The sequence below is a fragment of the Coloeus monedula genome (assembly GCF_965178545.1).
Source record: "Coloeus monedula genome assembly, chromosome: 1".
Taxonomy (NCBI): Eukaryota; Metazoa; Chordata; class Aves; order Passeriformes; family Corvidae; genus Coloeus; species Coloeus monedula.
In genome coordinates this window covers 124,048,527-124,067,618 of record NC_138781.1, presented here as the reverse complement: position 1 = coordinate 124,067,618, position 19,092 = coordinate 124,048,527, and the positions used below count along the sequence as shown (strand labels likewise).

Here is a 19,092-nt window from a genome sequence, read left to right as displayed (position 1 = left end):
TGTCCTGGGGTAAATGTTTAACTGTTGAAGAGAGAAGGTCACTTTTTGGGTTGGTGTGGTCCCCTGAATCAGGTGCTCTGGAGCTGCAGAGGGATGGCAAGGCTCAAGATCTCTTTTCACATTTGGAAGTTACTCTGATCATTTCATATCTAAAGGATAAAGACATTTATTTAGTCAAGGTGCTATTACCTAGCTTGGGCTATCCATGTGCAATAACTAATAGCTCAAACAGAAGCGCGAAGCCTGGCCCGTGGGGAGGAGCAGCCTCAGGCACCAGCACAGGCAGGGCACAACCATCTGGAAAGTGGCTTGGCAGAAAAGGAACTGGGCCTCCTGGTGGGCACCAAGTTAAACATGAGCCAGCCTTATCCCCTTTCTGCAGAGAAAGCAAATGGTATCCTGGGCTGCATTAGGAGCACTGTTGCCAACAGGTTGAGAGGGGTGATCCTGCTCCTGTGTGCAGCACTGGAGAGGCCTCACCTGGAGTCCCAGTCTGGGCTCCCCAGTAAAAGAGAACATGGACATACCAGAGAGAGTCCAGTAAAGGGTGAGGAAGATTAAGGGGCTTGATGTGAAAAGGCTGAGAAAGCTGGGACTGTTCAGCCTAGAGAGGAGGCTCAAGGGGAAACTTCTCAGTGTATAGAAACACCTGAAGGGAAAGTGCAAAGAGGACAGAGCCCGGCTCTTTTCAGTGGTGCCCAGTGCCAGGACCAGAGGCAACGGGCACAAACTGAAACATGGGTGGTTCCTTCTGAACATCAAGAAACACATTTGCTCTGTGAGGGTGGGTGACCAAGTGTTGGCACAGGGTGCTCAGAGAGGCTGTGGAGTCTCCATCCTTGGATATACGCAAAAGCCTCTGGGACATGGTTCTGGGCAGTGTGGTCTAGGTGGCTCTGCTTGAGCAGAAGAGTTTGACCAGATGAACCCCCTCTGGTTTCTTAATTCACCTGTTTTGTGATTCTGTAATAAGCAGCACTGCTGCTAGGAAAGCTGGAATAATGTAGGTTTTGCTTTTTTCTTTTAATGAGGGGTAGAAAAAGTAGGATTAATATGTAATAATAGTGGTTTATGAGCTGTGCAAATTGGTGATAATTTAGAGAGTTTAAGCATATTTGTAAGATAAGTGTCAATAGCTATTGTGAAGAGTAATGATGGTTCAGCTTCACAGAAAACCAAGTAACTAATTTGCCTTTGTACCTCTATTATCAGAAAAAATCCTGAAGCAAGAACATGTGCAACCCCTCCTAAATGACTTATGAATACAAGTATAGGTGCAACACAGGCCTATACTGCCAAATTATTGCATTTCTGTGTTCTGTTGTGTACTTTGCTGTCAGAAGCTGCTGTTTTACTTGTAGTACCTACATCATACTGTTCTGTCCAAGATTAATGGGGGGGGTACCTGTGACGGTGAAACTTGTTTGTAGCATGACAACAAAAACAGGTTTTTGTTAACTATAGATCTGTAGAAGAATACTTGAGAACAAGAAAATTATCTATGCTTCCAGAAAAGTGCTAATTTTTCCTACTTTAAATATTTTGTTTTATTGAGATTTAGTGAAGTTCCTGGCTTTGTATGTGACTTTGTCGATACTTTAGATCATTTTATGACCTAAATATACCATTTTAATTTATTTTCAACCTAATAATTTCTGTTTTGAAATTTGGATCATAAGGGATTGGATCAAGGTTGAGGGGGAGAAGCGTCTTACCTGTAGCATACACTGCATTAGCAGCAGCAGCTGTATTGCTCCCTGCTTCTCTGTTCTGCAGGCTGGCAGTGCTCAGACTGTAACCTCATGGTAACAAATGTGCTTAGAAATATTGGTAGAGTAATGCAGCATGACAGAATCTATTTATTTGCCTGCTGTACACATGAACGTTGCTTCATAAGCAACCTTTATCATATGTAGTACTTTTGTTTGCTTAACTGGGATATATTGCAGGTATCAGTGTCTTCAGAGGAAGAGCCCTTGGCCTTGAGAATGATAGCTTGAAGAAGGATACTTCATGTGAAGATGTCTGTGTTAGCCCAGAACTTCAGTGTCTTGATGAAGTGTTTGAGGCATGTCTGAAAGAACATTCAGTTGTGTCAGTTCAATCTCTGTTAGCACAGACAGTTGATAGGGAATGGTGCTGTGTTTGATTAGATACTGTATGATCATGCCGCTGTCAGCTCTATTTAGAGGTGTTTTATTAATATGGTTTGGGAATTAATATATTAATTTATACATTAATGTATTAATGAGATAGCATAGAAAAGAAAGTAAATTGGAACTTCTGCAGGGAGAAGAATATAAATGGATAAAGATTTATCTTACGTAGAATTAAGCTGCTGTCACTAGAAATCACTGAGGCTTTTAGTCGAGATTGTCAATAAGGCTACACCTTCCCCTGCACAACATTTTAGACTGACTTTAAAGAACAAAAGTTGTAACTCCTGACTTCACCAGCTTTTAATATGCCTTGTTCTTGGAAGGACACGAGATCTATACTACAGAGTTGGGACACAAGATCTATACTACAGATGTTGGTTTTGATGATCTGCATTTTTGAAAAAGAGGATGTTGTCATTGACTTAATACAATTGCACTTAATACATCTTTTTTAAATTTTATTTTTTAACATGAGTCATTTCAGGCAGGATGAGTGAATATCAAGATCATTGGCTTTCTGTTGGTTATATAAAACTGTTAATTGGGGGCACTGTTGAGAAGAAAGTAAAGGCCAAATTTGGCCTAATGTATTTCAAAATGAGACTATCTGGCTTGCTGCAAAGGAACTGTAGCTGTGTGTAGTTCGGTGTTGGGGTTTCCAAAACACTTCAGGCATATCAAGTGGAATTGGACATAAACTAGTATCAGTCCTTTGTATAAATCAGTTAAGCTAATAAAAGTAAAGCAAAATATTTGGATTAATCTTTGTAAGGAGGCTGAAATAATTTTCTGTTGTGTTTTCACCATACTGGGAAACAGAATTAGATATGCTGTGAACGTAAATGTCATACTTGTTTGGCAGAAGAGTATAGTTATTTGCAAAAGCACCCAAATTACTTGTGTGTGTTTCAAACTTTGGCATAGTAAAGAGATTTTCTGAGCTCTAAACTATAAAAGTAATACGTACTTGCTCAAAGCCTACTTGTATCTCCTGTATTAACACTCAGTTTCTGATACTCTCTTGCTGGTGTACATATCATCTTAGGTGATTTGTTAGGGACATGGATTGGATGTGTATACATGAGAGCAGTTTTCCAAAAATAATTTGTTTGCAGCACTGTGTGTGTTTTTAAACAATATCCATAATATTTTTGTCCTTTCAATAAGACTTCCTTAAAAAGATAAGTTGCAGCTATCACTTAAGTATTTGTTTTTCTTCACAGGATGCTTACACAGAACATATTTTTTCTAAGCCATGGCTCTGTATTTATTATTAATAAAAATATCTGTATTTGTGCTGAAATGTTTGATACTCAAAAAAATTGGATTATCTTTATACCAAACTTCCCTGAGCACTTGTCTTTTTGGTAAAGGTTTTTTAGAGAGAGTGTTTATTTTTCTTGTTTTTTGTAGCAAATTCTGAAATCGAGGTCTCTGTGTCTGCAAGAAATGTGAGAAGGTTGCTTAGTTTCCAGCGATACCTGAGATCTTCCCGTTTTTTCCGTGGTATCACTGTTCCAAATTCTTCAAACATTTTAGATGATGATTATAATGGACAAGCAAAGGTTGGTTGCTTGATTTTTATTTTTGTAAAGTATGTTTTTTAAAATGCTTGTTAGTATATATAACTATATCACATTCTAAAAGTGCAACCAAATACAAATTTTAAGCATGTTTTTTTATGTATATGTGTATGTATTTTTGTGTGTTTATGTGTGTGTGTATATATATATATGTATCTATTGTTATGAAATCCAGACAAAACTACACGATTTGTAGCAAAGTCTTCTACTGCCCACAGTTTTACTTGGATGATTTTTTTGTGTGTGTGTGTTTGTTTGGGTTTTTTGATTTTGTTTGTTTGTTTGTTGGTTTTGGGTTTTTTTGGGATTGGGTTTGTTTGTTTGGGTTTTTTTGTTGGTTTTGTTTTGGTTGGTTGGTTTTGTTGGTTTGTTTTTTTTTTTTTTTTTTTTAAATAACTGGTGAATTAAGGATGCCTTGAATAATTGAAGAAAAAAATGAAGAAAGGAAAATGTATCTGAATTTAAGAAATGTAATGGAGCAATTTGGACAACTATTCCCTTTCATTTTTAGGCTAACCTCACTAGTGAACAACTGGAAGAATGACTGCCTAAACTCAATAAAGTGCAGTAAATGGATTTCTCAGGACACGCTTATGCCAAACTGACTTTTTCTTTGGTAGGCAATTCTTCTAGACAAGAAAAGTGATAGCTGTAATACACTTGTGCAGCACTAAAGTAGGGAAAGCAGGTACTGGGAAGAGAGGTGATGCTAAGGGAGCAGCTACCTGCTGTATTTGCAACAGAGGATGGATAGTGCTGGAGGGGACTGAGCAGGCAAAGATTATTCAGGTTATTCAAGATCCCAAAGGCTGTGTCACTGCATCTAGTGCTTTTTTGTCATCTGACACAGAAAAAGAACATACTTATAATACAGTGGGTGTATCCATGCTGAATATGATCAGGCTGTGGTGTAGAATAAGTCTGATAACCTGGAGGATGGATCTTTAAAATGTACATCTAATTTAATTGTGAAAGGTGTTGTTAATGCTCTTGTTTCTTCTGATAGCAGAGTTTTAGCAGCTGGTAGAGAAAAGCTAGAATATATAACTGGATCACAAAACAGCTCTACCAATCTAATGAGAATAAGAGAAGGCAGGAATCTGTTATAAAATGTACTGGTAGGAGAAGCAAAGGTTGGGACTGCTCAGCTCTGGTGAGGCCTCATGTACCGTTTGCTGTTCTTGCGCATCCCTGTTGCAGGAAGAGCAGTTGATGTGGGGCAGCTGTGATGAAGATGGGCTAGTGAAAAGTCAAAAGCCAGGTTCTTAAATTAAAATGCTCATACAATGGCTCAAATATCTAGTGAATTAGTGTTCTATAAGCAGGGGAAAGAGAGAAAGCAAGGCAAAAGACTACACAGACATTAATTCGCTCATCTGAATGTACTGTCATTCTGCCATACTATTTCTGATTTGAACCTAATTGTTTTAAATTGTCTTTTGAGAAATTGACTAAAGGTTGAAAGGAGAATCTGCAACCGGTTCTGTCAAGGCACTTCTTGTTTGGTTTTTTTCCCTCCAGTCTTTTTATTTGTAAATGTGTGACTTTTTTCAGTTATCAGACAAATTTAATTATTCTTTTACTACTATTTTTTTGTATGTAGAAATTCTAAAGGCTTGATCTGTCTCTGAAATCTTAAATACTCCTCCGAGCTACAGGAAGATAGGCATATACTGATTAAAAAATGACAGCTTTTGTGTTTCTTTTCAGTGTATGCTGGAGAAGGTTGGAAACTGGAATTTTGATATTTTTCTTTTTGATAGATTGACAAATGGTGAGTTTACTTTCAGTATTCATTTGTGTTTTATCTTCTAGCATAACTTAACTATTGCACTTAAGTTGCAGTATGTGATTGCTTGTTCACTAAAAAGCACAGATTTCATCAGGTAGTACTTTTTGATTTAATAGTCTTTAATCTGAGTCCTAGTTTGCCTGGTCACTCCATTAAAATAATGGTACTGTCAGTACTGATAATAATAATTGATTTGTAGAAGAGGTCCTTCATGTACTTTATAGGTTGCTGTTCTCTCTTAGTAATTTATAGTAGTAATTTGATACAAAGTAACAAATAATTTTATGATCTGGACTTTTTTTTTTTTTCCCCCAGTTATGGGGTGCTGGTAATTTTTAAGTTTGTGTCCAAAAGGTCATTTATATTGAAAAAGTATTTTTCTGATAAATTTAATGTTAGAGAGAATAGTTTCATTTCTTTATAGTGCCATAAGAGGCATGTTGGTGTGAATGCATTATAATTATGACATAGAATACCTGGAGAATTGGGAGTTGAGCAGAGGGAAGCTGCTGTACACATAGCTTGCACAACATAGGAAAATGAAGAGAACATTATGGTGACTTTTGTGTGCCCATTACAAACAGCAGTAGGAACTACAGAAGTAGTTAGTTAAAAAAACCCCCTAGGTATTGTTAATTTGTAGGCAGAAAAGAGATCTGTAAACGTGCTGGGAAGGAGGAGGGAGGACTGCTGCAGTGGGTAGGGTGAAGTTTTGCATTATAATCTCAGCAATGGCAGCTGGGTTTTGAACAGAATGGAAGAAGGAGATGAGCAAGTCCAACATCATGGTGACATTTGTGCCAGTGTGGGAAGAGAATGGAGGGCAGATCTCGCAGGTTTTGCAGCAGTCATGCGGAGTAGGTAGCAAAGTTGCAATTAAAGTGGCCAGAAGAAGAAATTAAGTTCAAGGAGGAGAATGTGGCACCAAAAGATCCTTTTCTCTTCTGTTTTATTGAAGGGGTGTTTGGCTTAACCAAATGTAAAAGTAGTAACCTCACAGTTTATATTTAACACAGAAAATGGGTAGAAGAAAAATGAAAATAGCAAGGACTTGTAAAAATAGAATGCGTATATAGCTAATGATAAACTTTACATAACTGAATGAGAAAAAGCTATGTGTACAAGTGAACATGTATGTATAGCTTCTTTTGGATTAGTTTATCAAATGGGAGAAATCTGAAGTTGTCCTTCTTGTAAGAGCCCTCCCTACCTTTTGTTTGTGCTTTTTTCAAATACATTTAAGGTACTACCAGAAGAACATCTCTTGAGGAAGGCTTATGATACCACCATCCATTTTGCATCCTAATTAAATCATTTTAGGAGGACATTTTGATCAGGCAGCCTTGTTCTTTAAAGCTTGTAAAGGCAGAATGCTGTATATAAAACCCTGCTGGATGAACTGTCCTGGATGAGTCTCTATGAAAGAATTTCCCTAGTAAATGTTGTTCCAAGAATTGCATATTTCATTGTGAGGAATGTGTACATGAGAATACATTAATTCTAGCCTAGTAATAAGCTTGATTTAGAAGGAATTTTTGTCTTTTTGTACCTCAGTTTCTGTCTGTGCTAGGTTCTGTAATGCTAAATGAAGATTGTCAGCCATGACATTGTTTGCGGACCAAATAATGGACAAGCTATTTCAAATAAACATTGCGGATTATATCTCTGTCTCTTACAGTTTTACTTATTTTATTGGTACAAAAGATTGTAATAAAGCTATGAGTAGGCAAAATATATTCTAAGCTTGTAATATTATACAGTTTTTGTAGAGTTCTGGGTGAAATAAGAAGTCCAGCAAAATATATGATGAAAATGAGAGATAGCATATTTGCAATGTGTGCTAATCAATAGTGTTGTCTAGCTTTTCTCTTTGCCTGATTATATTTATATTTTGTATATGTGTTTGGGATATGTTGCATAAATATAATTATAAAATTGATTATCATTATAATGGGTTTGCATGTTGAAATGGGTTGGTTTTTTAATGTTCAGTAACATTTACTTCCTATCAGTTGCCATTGGACAGTTGCTGAATGCATTACAATTAAGCAAAACCAATGGTGATTACTAGAGACAGCTAATGGAAACTTGTCATGCAGTAAGATTTAAATATTTATCATGAATTGGTGTAGAAAAATTTGCTTGTATAATTATTGTAACCAATTTGTTTGAAATAATACAATTCTTATGGGAGAATCACTGATTTCATGGCTTCCAATGAATTAGTATTTTCATCTTATTTTTAGGAAACAGTCTAGTCAGCTTAACCTTTCATCTGTTTAATCTACATGGACTAATTGAACACTTCCAGTTAGATACGATGAAACTTCGTAGATTTTTGGGTAAATACGGCTTTTTATTTTGATGAATATTGCTGTTTATCTGCATTTTTATACCTTAACTGAAGTCCTGGTTGTAGTTTAGCAATAAGGTTTGAAGGGTACTGATGCAGTCTACATTGTGCAGTGATTTAAATTATATTAATTCAGATGATCTCTCACAGTTTTTACGAGTACAGAATTTTCTGTGTTAAATCCAAACAAGTATTAGCAAGTTTAATAGTTTCATAGCTGATGCTTTATTCTATTTATTAAACCTATTTATCTATTAAACAATCAGGAATATGTGTGACATTTGTATTGGGAAAGGTTAGACAGCTCCTTTCTTTGTTCTGATTTTCAGTTCCGTATTGATCTTTACTTTTTCCAGTGATAGTTTCCTAACTGTATGGAATGTTTCGACTTGGCCATACTTTCTGGTGCCAATTTGATGTTACCTCTGGCTTGCTCAAATTCTCCTACAAGAAAGCACTGCATTGTGGACATAGTTTCTCCCTAGACAGAGTACAAGACAATTTCAGTTGAATGTTTGGGTCTGTGTCACTGGAATGCATCTTTGGAAAGAACTGTAAATACAATGTAGAACATTCAAACCAAGTGGTACATTCACTCGACAGAGCTGTCTGCATCCCAGTACCATGGATGGGTGCTGTTATGAGACCTCCTTCCTTTGGCTCTTCTGTGACAGTATCTTTAATTTTGTGAAGTGGAACTGAGCAGGAGAAACAAGTTTCTGGTCCCTTTTAGCAGGCTTTCACAGTTTCAGAGAAAACAATTCTGTGGTTACAAAGCTTGTCACTTAACAGGGGAGAAATCACATTTGGAAGGCTTTTCTCCCCTTCCAAATAGGAGAATGTTTTTGTTTTCATAATTTAGTTCTTTCATCTTAAAAAAAATCAGTTTTGTCTTGCATTTCATCTTGTTTTAAAGTGGACTCAATTTTCTCCAATTTCAGAAATGTTAATCAGCTGACCTTAATGACTAATATGTTGGAATGTGAGGGAAATGATCATAGAAATCTGGTTGAGGCTGCTCAAGTTCTAACTGAATGTGGTTTGTCTTTCTCATGTGGTTAGTTGAGATTATGCAAATGATAATACTTGAAAGACTAGTTAGAAATGACAGGGTTAGTTGACTGGTTATCAGAAGATGAGAGTTTTAACTACTTATGACTACTCCAAGTTATAATCCACTAAAATGAGATTGGACTTTGAAAAAGGCCAAATCTATTCTAAATATGAAATTGACAACCTTTCCCTTTTTGGTAATGCCTTCTACTTAATATCAGTTAAAAGCTCTGTCTTAGTCCATCATAAAAATCAAGGAACCTTTCTTCGAAATACAGCTTCTTAGCATGAACACAATTCATTCTTTTCTTTTGCTACCACTTACACTCTAATCCTTATTAATCTGAAGATCAAATTCCAGAAGACTAGGACAGCTCAAATGGTCCAGTGCCACACAAACTTCACATTATATGAGAATCTACTGGAATATTTTTAAGGAGAGAAATCTGATTTTAGTCCTCTATAGGCTCTCAATATTTTTTCTGTGTATGTGTGTAAATATATACACACACACACACACAGTCTTTCAGTGATTTCCATCAGCTGCTTGGAGATCTGCCTCTTCTTACTGTGTCTTTACAGATTCTTACTCTAGACCTGAACAGGGGGAGAGAAGATGCAAAGTACTACCTTCCTGAAAACAGAGTTGTTGTGCTATTCTAGTTCTGGCAAACTGTGATCAAAATGTTGACCTAGGTCTGCTTTAATAAAATAACTAAGTTAGGAAAATTGTAGAGTTCAGGTAGCTGGATCAACCTATGAAGCCACAAAAAAATTAAGAAGCAATCCAGTTATATATGCATTCATGCACTTGATGTGAGGAATAGGTGGGAGAGAGTATTACTGCAGGTTAATAAAGCCCAAAGACATTTATATTGATTTTCATTATTTTTCATATGAGCTGTCAGCTGCGTATTGAGTACTGTTGAGACTACATGGTGGGGACAGTATTTTGACTTTTCATGAACCACAGCTCTTCACAAATAACCACATCAGTATTGCTGTAGCACTACAATCACAATTACATGGATCCTTCGGACTTGTAAACTGAGTAGAAAAGAGGCTTGTGGGCATGTTTGTTTGGTGGGACTGACAGACTGTAGCCAGACAAGAAAATGTTCTTTTGAGGTTTGCTTGGAAGAACTAATGTGTTGTGTCAGGCAGAACTTCAGAATATAATTTGATTGCTGTGCTTTAAGTCTTCTTCCCCTCCATCCTTTTTAACATTATAGTTTTTTCATTCCCTATACTTGAGCTAATGTTGATGCCCTTTAAAGAATTCTACCTATAATGTTCAAAGACAGCCCGGAAGATGGAGGAAAGAGGAGGAAAGCAAAGAAGAAGTTGAATAGGGAATATTGAATCTAGGTGTAGTTAGTCAGACCATCAGCTAAATGAGATTCTTTTCTAAATTGCATATGGGCTGAAGTTTGCCTGAGTACAAGTAGGAGAAGATGCCTAAAAATATACAGAGGTGGGTTTTCCACGACCACTTTCCTGAATGGGACAGAAAAGCACTTCATGTAACAGTGCTTAATTCCTCTAAAATCCTCTCTGCTTTCAGCTCATGATATGAAGTAATCCTAATGGTTTGGTAAATAGCGTAATTTTCATTTTGTATTCAGTGTTGCCTCACCATTCAGACAGATTGTCAAAGACAATTTCCCTGGGAAATTCTCAGTGTCAGAGTATCTCAGATTAGATACTGATTTCAAGTTGTTTAATTTTTGCTCTGAGGTGACTTTACATGTAGTTGATTTCCTTTAGCAAACACTGTTTCTTCGCATAAAAATCTTACAGCTGCGTTGTGGTTCAGCTGACGATTTATGGACTGTGACACTTTTATGTGTATGTAATGTGATATTGCATATTTCTGTGCTTAATAGGGGCATATAAAATGGTCCTTGAAAAAATTGCAATTTTATTTAAATTTGGATATTTGTTATTTTCCTGCAGTTATGGTTCAAGAAGATTATCACAGTCAAAATCCTTATCATAATGCAGTTCATGCTGCTGATGTGACTCAGGCCATGCACTGTTACTTAAAAGAGCCCAAGGTAAGGGAGCAGTCTCACTTTTACATCACTCATACACACAGAAATGTGTGTTTATGTGTAAATGCATATGAATGGATTGTGTGCACATATCACAGAACCATTTAGGTGGGAAAAGACCTCTGAGATCGAGTCCAGCCTGTGACCAAACACCACCTTATCTACCAGACCATGGCACTGAGTGCCACATCCAGTCTTTCCTTAAACACCTCCAGGGACGGTGACACACCCCACCCCCCCCCCCCCCCCCCCCACCCTGGGCAGCCCATTCCAATGTCTAATCACCCTTTCTGTGGAGAAATTCTTCCTAATGTCCAACCTAAACCTCCCCTGACACAGCTTTAGACTGTGTCCTCTATGCCGTCGCTGGTTGCCTGGGTGAAGCAGCCAAACCCCACCTGGCTACAACCTCTTTTCAGGCAGTTGAAAATAAGAGAGCAATAAGGTTATATATCTATGCATATACATACATGCATACATATATGTGTATATGCACATACAGGTTTTATTAAAAGTAAAGAAACCTAAGAACCCAACACGAAACACTTTTGAGCTCTGTTTTGCTCTCCCTGTTGCTGAGGCTGTGGGTTCATACTTAGCAGTATGCTTTTCTTTTTTTCCCCCTTCTGAGCTGACATTGTCTTTTCTGTGACTTCCTGTTGAACCAGAGCAGGGAATTACAGCTGTAGCTGTTTAACATAGTGCTGAGCCCCAAGACATTTATGTAGAACTGCAGCCTGAGTCAGAGCAGGAAACAATAAACCTGTGTACTTGTCATCTGGGGTGTTTTTTTTTTCCTCCAGAAACTACCATTACCCTTGCTTTGCTCAATTTTGCTGTTACTGAATAGTTTGCTTCTACGAGAGGCAGTTCCCAGCAATACATCAGGAGTTCTCTTTGACCATTCTTTTTAAGAAAGGGTAGAGTGACAGACCTTAAGGACCTAAACTAACTTAGCATTTGTTCCTTACTGCTCAGGCTGCTGTCAGGCTGCTGTAAGTGATGTCTTGGACAATTTAAGGATGAAGTCCTGTCCTTCTGTATTTAATTGAAAGCTGTAGTGCTCTGTAGCTAATGAGAAATTATCTACCTTGATGCAGATTATCACCAATCTCATATTTCCTTGAATAGCATAGCTCCTTATTCTCTGCTTCTGAGGTAAAAACAAGTAAGTTTTGGCTCAATAAAGCCTTTTTCAGAGTCTATTTGCCCACTCCTCCCACTCAGTTTCTCAGTGCTGCTCTCAGACCAATTGGTGCTGTGAGCCAGATCAGAGCTGATACATGATGAGCTTTTTTATGGCATTCAGTTTGGAAGCTCTGAGCCTTTTTTATTTAATACTCGTGATGGGAGTTTTGTAATGCTTCAGATACAAGTATAGACTTTGTATTTTTAGTAACATATACAGCTATCGTTCACTGTACTGAACTACAGCTCTGTTGCACCAAAGTACATTATAAACATGTGAGGTGTGATAGATGGCAAATACAACAGGGAACATTAACTTCTGTCCTTGAAGGGTGTTTGCTGCATTTCACCTTTATATGGACAGAACTGTCTTCTCTGTTTTAGTGCAAACTAGACTTTTATTACTGAGTTTAAATTTTCAAACCTCTCAATCACAAGTACGAATAGCTATGTACAGTGAAAATAAGTCCATGTACATGCATGCTGAGTTAATTGACATGCACATCAAAAATATTTGTGGCAGATTTTCCTCCTTTGGTTCTGTTCCTGGTAGACCTTGAAATACAATTTTGCATAAGAGTAGAAATACATTCTGAATAGTTCTAAGTCTTCCAGAGCATTAGTTCCTTCCTCTTAGGAGGAGAGGTTTTCATGCTTTTTAAAATACAGTATGAATTTAAAGCAGAATAGACACATACGAATGGACTTGGTAAATGAGAGGAAAAGCTAATTTAAGAATTTGCTGCTTTTATGGGGTCTGGTCAGGAATAGTGCTTCATTACCAGACACAAAGGATTTTGTGTGCTGGCATTTTTTAAGAGTGTACCTTCCTATTCATAAAGAATAATGCTTAAACCATTGTTGAAATTTTGTAGCTTTTTTGGGGGGGAAATACTGTGAAAAGTCAGTGGAGTGTTCGTTTTACATCTTAGAAATTTTTTCCAAATTTCTATTGGCTGTTAATTACTAAAAACCAAAAATGCAACACTCTTGCATTTTTTCTAAGGCCATTTTGCATTACTAACATTTGTTGGTTTTGCCTTGCAGCTTTCCAAATCTTTGACTCCATGGGATGTTCTGCTCAGTTTAATAGCAGCTGCCACACATGATTTGGATCACCCAGGTGTTAACCAACCTTTCCTAATTAAAACAAATCATTATTTAGCGACTTTATATAAGGTAAGGATAAAATCAGCTGTTTTGTTAAAACAGGGTTTTTGAGAGGAGTATAGGAAAGGAGTATAAATTGTGATGTGTTTAGCTAGTGGTAGGATTGAATCCAGACTTTGTTTCCACATCACTGGGATAAAAAAATGTGCAAATTAACAAAGTATTCAGGATTTGTAAGTTTTAACCTCCTTGGGAAAAACAAAAAAGAAGAGAAGAAAATAAAACACCAACCCTAAAACACAGCCAAATTGACTGGTGCTGCTCTTGGTATATAACTCTTCAGTGTAAGAAAAAGGCATTGATTGATATTTGTTACTCCCTTTTAATTCACAGAATACCTCAGTATTAGAGAACCATCACTGGAGATCGGCAGTGGGCTTGCTGAGAGAATCTGGTTTATTTGCACATATGTCATTAGAAAACAGGTATGTTTATACCAAATAGTATAGATTAGTTTGAGATGCAGGCAATCTGTCACTTAGCTAAGACAGCCCTGCAAAACAAGATAAGTTATTGCATGGCAGTTTTGAGTACAAAATGCAGAGATCTATTTTAAGAATTCCTGGATACTCTGCTGGTAGAGTAGAGCAGTTCATGGTGCAACTTGATATTTGGAAAATAACATTTACTGCGAGCACATTGAAGAAGTGTATTCATGTAGTCAAGCACCTGTTCAGATTAAACTTGGCAGTCTTTTCTTGTTCTGCCACCACAACTGTAGTTTAAAATAGATCATCTTCACCTACTCTTAACAAGAAATAATCTTGAGACAATCAGTTCGTGCAATTTAAGAAAAAAAGGAGGGGGAGGAAAAAAGCTAAAAAGCATTTCAGTCTTGCTGAAAGGTGCCAATGAAATATCCTGATATGTCTGTGAATGTTGCAAGAACTTTTCAGCAAAAGAAAACAAACAGTTCAGTGAAAATGCTTCTTATAAAGCTTGCATTTGTATAATAATAAATATGATAAAAAGAATGTATATCTAGGGATGACTGTTGTTCTTAATTGCTATCCTTTTGAATGTTTGGTGTCACTAATTTCAGGCAGCTGATGGAGAGCCAGATAGGTGATCTCATTCTTGCTACAGACATCAGTCAACAAAACGAGTACCTGTCCATGTTTCGATCCCATTTGGATAGAGGAGACCTATGTTTAGAGAACGCGAACCATCGTCACTTCATTTTACAGGTGATCTTGCTGGTCATGTTTTTGAAAACAGCACTTTAGTGTAAAAACTAACTTACTTAAAAATGCTAAATACTACTTCTGCCATACTCCTTTCTTCTCCTTTCAATATGGAGCAGAACTGTCTTTAAGTCTTTCATTACAAAAAGGTTGTTCCCTCAAATTCCCACACCCAGCACTTCTCCCAAGTGATGGTGTGTTGGTAAGTCTGATAACTTAGAGCTGCTGAAGTGAGGTGTCTCCAAGACAAGGCTTAGCATTTCTAACGACTCCACTGCAGCCTCAGAACTGTGAAATGCTTTGTCAGAACATATTTTGGGGAAGGAAAGCACTGCTGTTGTGAATCATTTTGCAGTTGTGCTAGTGTGCTTTAGCAAACTTAAAAGCCTTGAGAATCTTTTTAGGTTTATAGGCATTTTCTTACTAGGTTCATATTGTGGGCTATAAGCGAAAGTGGACAAACAGATGGAACTTCTGTCTTGTGCAAACCATTGCTAAAAATACAAGCTTGAGAGCTAGAAATGGAAAACACTGCTTGCTTGCTTTGATATTTCTGAATTTATTTTTGGCTCCTGTACCAGTGAGTATACTAAATATAGTGGTCCTGAAATACTTTGAGTTGACTGAATTTCCATATTACTCAGGGATGATCATGAGATCTCACAGTCCCCTGAGTGTTTTTTAAATATTACAGAACATAACTTTGGAGCACAAACGGTAGGTAGGTTTGTTATTCACAAAACCTAAAATAATCTGCTATCAGGAATTAAGTAATTACAGGCACTTCTGTTGCAGGAAGGTGATCTAACACTGTGTGTTAACTTGTTAGATGGCTTTGAAGTGTGCAGATATTTGTAACCCCTGTCGGACATGGGAGCTGAGCAAGCAGTGGAGTGAAAAAGTAACGGAGGAGTTCTTCCATCAAGGCAAGTAAGAGTAGAAGTATCTGTTAGTATATAATGTATTTTGTGTGGAGAGAGTGCCCATGAGCCCTCATTCATTTATATTTAGGACTAACAGATGTACAGTGCAGTATGGGATTTTTTTACTTTCATGGGTTGTGTTTCCTGCAAAAGGTCAGAGTTACTAAAACGCAGCAGAGAATCTCCTTAGAATCTGAACCTAGAATGGCTGGTGCAATACATCCTTCAGCTGAAAGGGGCTTCAGATTAATACATATGGCCACTTTAAAACTGCCCTAGTGGTTTCAGCAAATTATGGAATATGTTCATCATGTGTCTTCAAGATTTAAACTTCAGCTGTGAGGCCTGTTGGTAAGCAAGTAAGAGCCAGGGAGATTTTTAGTTACTGTGTGGTTTAGACCACTTACGTAAGCAGTTAATAAAGCTCCTAAGTGACAAATAGAGTGAATTTTCTCTGGTATTATTAAATTGTTTTAATAATAAAATTAAGGCTAGTTTGGCTGACTTGAGACCTGCTAATTTGTAAGTGAATATGGTAAATGGGGAACAGACTGCTTTATTTGGTGCTAATCATGTGAGACTTAATCTTAGATAAAGGTGATGGGGAAGCAGAAACACAAATTGCCTTTAGCTAGAAATTTCTGAAGGCTAAGCTATCCACTTCCATATTGCTGAGGGGGGATTCATTTGTCATTTCTATGACAGTGTAGGAGGTTTTGCAAGAAAGAGGATGTTAATCCTTCAGGAAACCTGTGGTTCTATGGGGTTTCTGTAATTACTGTTTGATGAAAAATACCAAGTATTTAAATACAGTAGTTGTAAGTACTGTTAGTCTGACAGATCTACTTGTTTTTTTTGGGAGATGGGAAGAGAAGTACATTCTGCCAGCTGCAAGGTACTGTCCTTGTTAACCAACTTGCACAGCTCACTTCTGTTAGTGTTTGACTTGGTTGGAACTTGATGATTTAATGGTTGCATTATACTTTTGTTTCTTTAGGTGATATCGAAAAAAAATATCACTTGGGTGTGAGTCCACTTTGTGACCGACAGACAGAAACTATTGCCAACATCCAGATTGGTAACTGCAATTCAGTTTGTTTTAGTAGCTTTCTTTCAGGATGCAGTTTGAAAAAAAGCACCTTTTGGACACATTTCCTGGAGGCTGAACATGCTCTGTGTGTGTGTGGCAGCACTTTATTATAAAGAGCAATTTTATTTTTATTTGCTATGTAATATTTCTTGAATTGTTTGAGTGCTGCTGCACTGACAGTCCAGGAGCCCCTCTGTTTCCTCCCAAAGCAGGTACAGCCTGGGAGACAGCTGTCTTGATTTCTCCCACACTGCTGCCCAGAACTTTCCTCATCTGTATGGTATTCTGGGAAGAGGAGGGTCCCTGCCCATTGCCATGTGGCCTAGGGCGCCTTTTGCAGCGAGCTTGCCACAACTGGGCATGCTGGCTTTAGCTTTCTGGAATGTCAGCATTCCCTTTAAGTGCAGCCTTTAAGGAGGGGGGTGGGCAGAGATGTGACAGAGAATGGTGGATAGCCATTATATTAATAGTTTTTGCTAACCTGACTTGGATTTAAATAGTAAAATGTCTTTATATAGTTATTTTTAATAAAAGTTGCTTATGTAGGTTAAGTGGGACTCAGTTAAAAGTAAGGAAAAGAATACATTTAACTACAAACACAGTATGAGTTAATGCTTTAGATTGACACAAAAGCTGATGTGTTCCATCAGCCACACTGTTTTAATTTAGAATGTTAGAAAATCATCCATTTCTTTAATTAAAAGACTCAATTTTGGCCATCTTATCATTGAATTTTTGTTTGGAAATAGACATTACAAATAAATGAACGTGCACACACACCAGCAAGTACATCGACGTATTGTTCTGTGGCCTTGTTTAAAAAATGTCTAAAATTTGTCTTTTAAAGTGTTTTTAGTCAACTTAATATTGGGAAAATAATACATTCTTTTTTTCTCCCCATGTGGTGTAGTTCAGACACTCTATGGGGTAATTAATTATAAAATCTTTCAGAAATTTAGGTTTTCTAAACTGTGTGACTTAATTGCTGATGTTTAGATTTCTCTCCCCGTCCATATTGTTCAGTATTTGTCTTCACTTGGTCATTGCTGTGAAAGAAAGAAGGTTAATTTGTAATGCAGTGTATTGCTGTTCTTCTGACTGATTAGTAAAATCTGCTACATTGAGAGACTTTTTGTATAAAGATGCCCTAAATATTGAAATGAATATTTAACTGCACATTGGAGAATAGTAGTTTGACACGTTTATTTTTTGCTACTAAATTCTATTTAAAATGTTTAGTTTGAAAAGTATTTTCATTTTTCTTTGTATTGTTTTTTTATTTCATCTGCCTCTGTTTGCTTGTTTTTGAAGGTTTTATGACTTACTTAGTGGAACCACTGTTTGGGGAATGGGCCCGCTTTTCCAACACCAGGCTGTCACAGACAATGCTTGGCCACCTGGGACTGAACAAGGCAAGCTGGAAGGGAGTGCAGAGGGAACAGTCTGGCAGCGGTGACGATGTCGACCCCACTTTTGAGGAAATGGACTCAGACATTTTACCTCAGGAACCTCGATTGTCCTGACCTCAATCTCCATGACAAAACTGCCTCTTCCCTCGATATCTGCACGGTCGGATTAAAGGAGACACATGCCAGCCCAAGGTTTTGGTGAAACGGTAAAATGATGCCAGCATTATTTATTTCCAAGTTTTCCTTTGACACAGACCATTTGACCCAGAATTTTTTTAAGCCGCCAGATCTGAACATAGAGCAATATGCACCCGCCTCAGTTGGTTGTCGTTCGGAACCTCGAATATGCAAAGCACAGCAGTGACTGAGCCTTGGAGCAACGGGACGAAAGCTTCATTGTGCCCCATGGCTTTGGTTTTCTCATGATATTTGGAATACAGTCTTCAAATCAAAGACTTGACATGGATTGTTCCACTCCCTTGGAATTTCGCAAGACTTGCATAAATGTGTTCAAAGCATACCTTCCACTCAGTCCCTGTTTTAATACGGAAATGTGAAGTGCCCATCCTCTGCTGCCTCTGGCAAGACTTGATGTTTACAAATGTACTCTGAAACTATCGGTTCTAGACTTAACCTTTGCGCATGGCTGTGAAGGAACCACTAACTTGGGTTTTTTGCTTTTTTAAAGAAAAAGATCAAATCTGAGACTGCAGCTCTTGTTTCTTTGGATGCCAGAAAAGCCTCCCATTTGCCATAATTTTGTTTGTGCACTGGGAACTGAGCATTCATCATAGAGCACAGCCAAGCTTTACTCCAGTGCTATATGGGAATGCAATTTTTTAACAGCGAAAAAACACTTCTGAATCTGGGAAGGGAAGGGGTGGGGGGGAAGCGTCCGAACTGCATTGCGATTCTGCAGTGGGAACATCGCATGTTGTTCTCACTATTGTACACTTGAACTGCACATGCAAGAAAAAAGGTGGAATGTCTAAACACCATAATCAGCTCAGGGTATTTGCCAATCTGAAATAAAGTGGGATGGGAAGCGTGTCCTTCAGAACAAGGGTACAAATGCCCCTTTCGCTGCAGCGTGTGTGTATGTGTGGGTGTGTGAGTATGTTTGGGATGGGGGAG

General features: G+C 37.6%; 1 protein-coding gene across 5 annotated transcripts in view; it reads left to right on the top strand.

Moving 5' to 3' along the window:
- Nucleotides 1-18,082, top strand: part of PDE7A (phosphodiesterase 7A) — a 73,205-nt gene extending 55,123 nt beyond the window's left edge. For 4 of the 5 annotated variants that reach the window (XM_082291707.1, XM_082291705.1, XM_082291708.1 and 1 more), the window contains 10 exons: nucleotides 3,573-3,724; nucleotides 5,453-5,516; nucleotides 7,781-7,876; nucleotides 10,897-10,997; nucleotides 13,230-13,361; nucleotides 13,686-13,777; nucleotides 14,395-14,539; nucleotides 15,366-15,462; nucleotides 16,457-16,537; nucleotides 17,861-18,082. In XM_082291707.1, the coding sequence (XP_082147833.1) occupies nucleotides 3,573-3,724; nucleotides 5,453-5,516; nucleotides 7,781-7,876; nucleotides 10,897-10,997; nucleotides 13,230-13,361; nucleotides 13,686-13,777; nucleotides 14,395-14,539; nucleotides 15,366-15,462; nucleotides 16,457-16,537; nucleotides 17,861-18,072 (1,172 nt within the window). In that variant the 3' untranslated portion in view covers nucleotides 18,073-18,082. The remainder of the gene's footprint in view (nucleotides 1-3,572; nucleotides 3,725-5,452; nucleotides 5,517-7,780; nucleotides 7,877-10,896; nucleotides 10,998-13,229; nucleotides 13,362-13,685; nucleotides 13,778-14,394; nucleotides 14,540-15,365; nucleotides 15,463-16,456; nucleotides 16,538-17,860) is intronic. The other variant, XM_082291709.1, reaches the window with a different exon arrangement.
- Nucleotides 18,083-19,092: the final 1,010 nt, after the last annotated feature.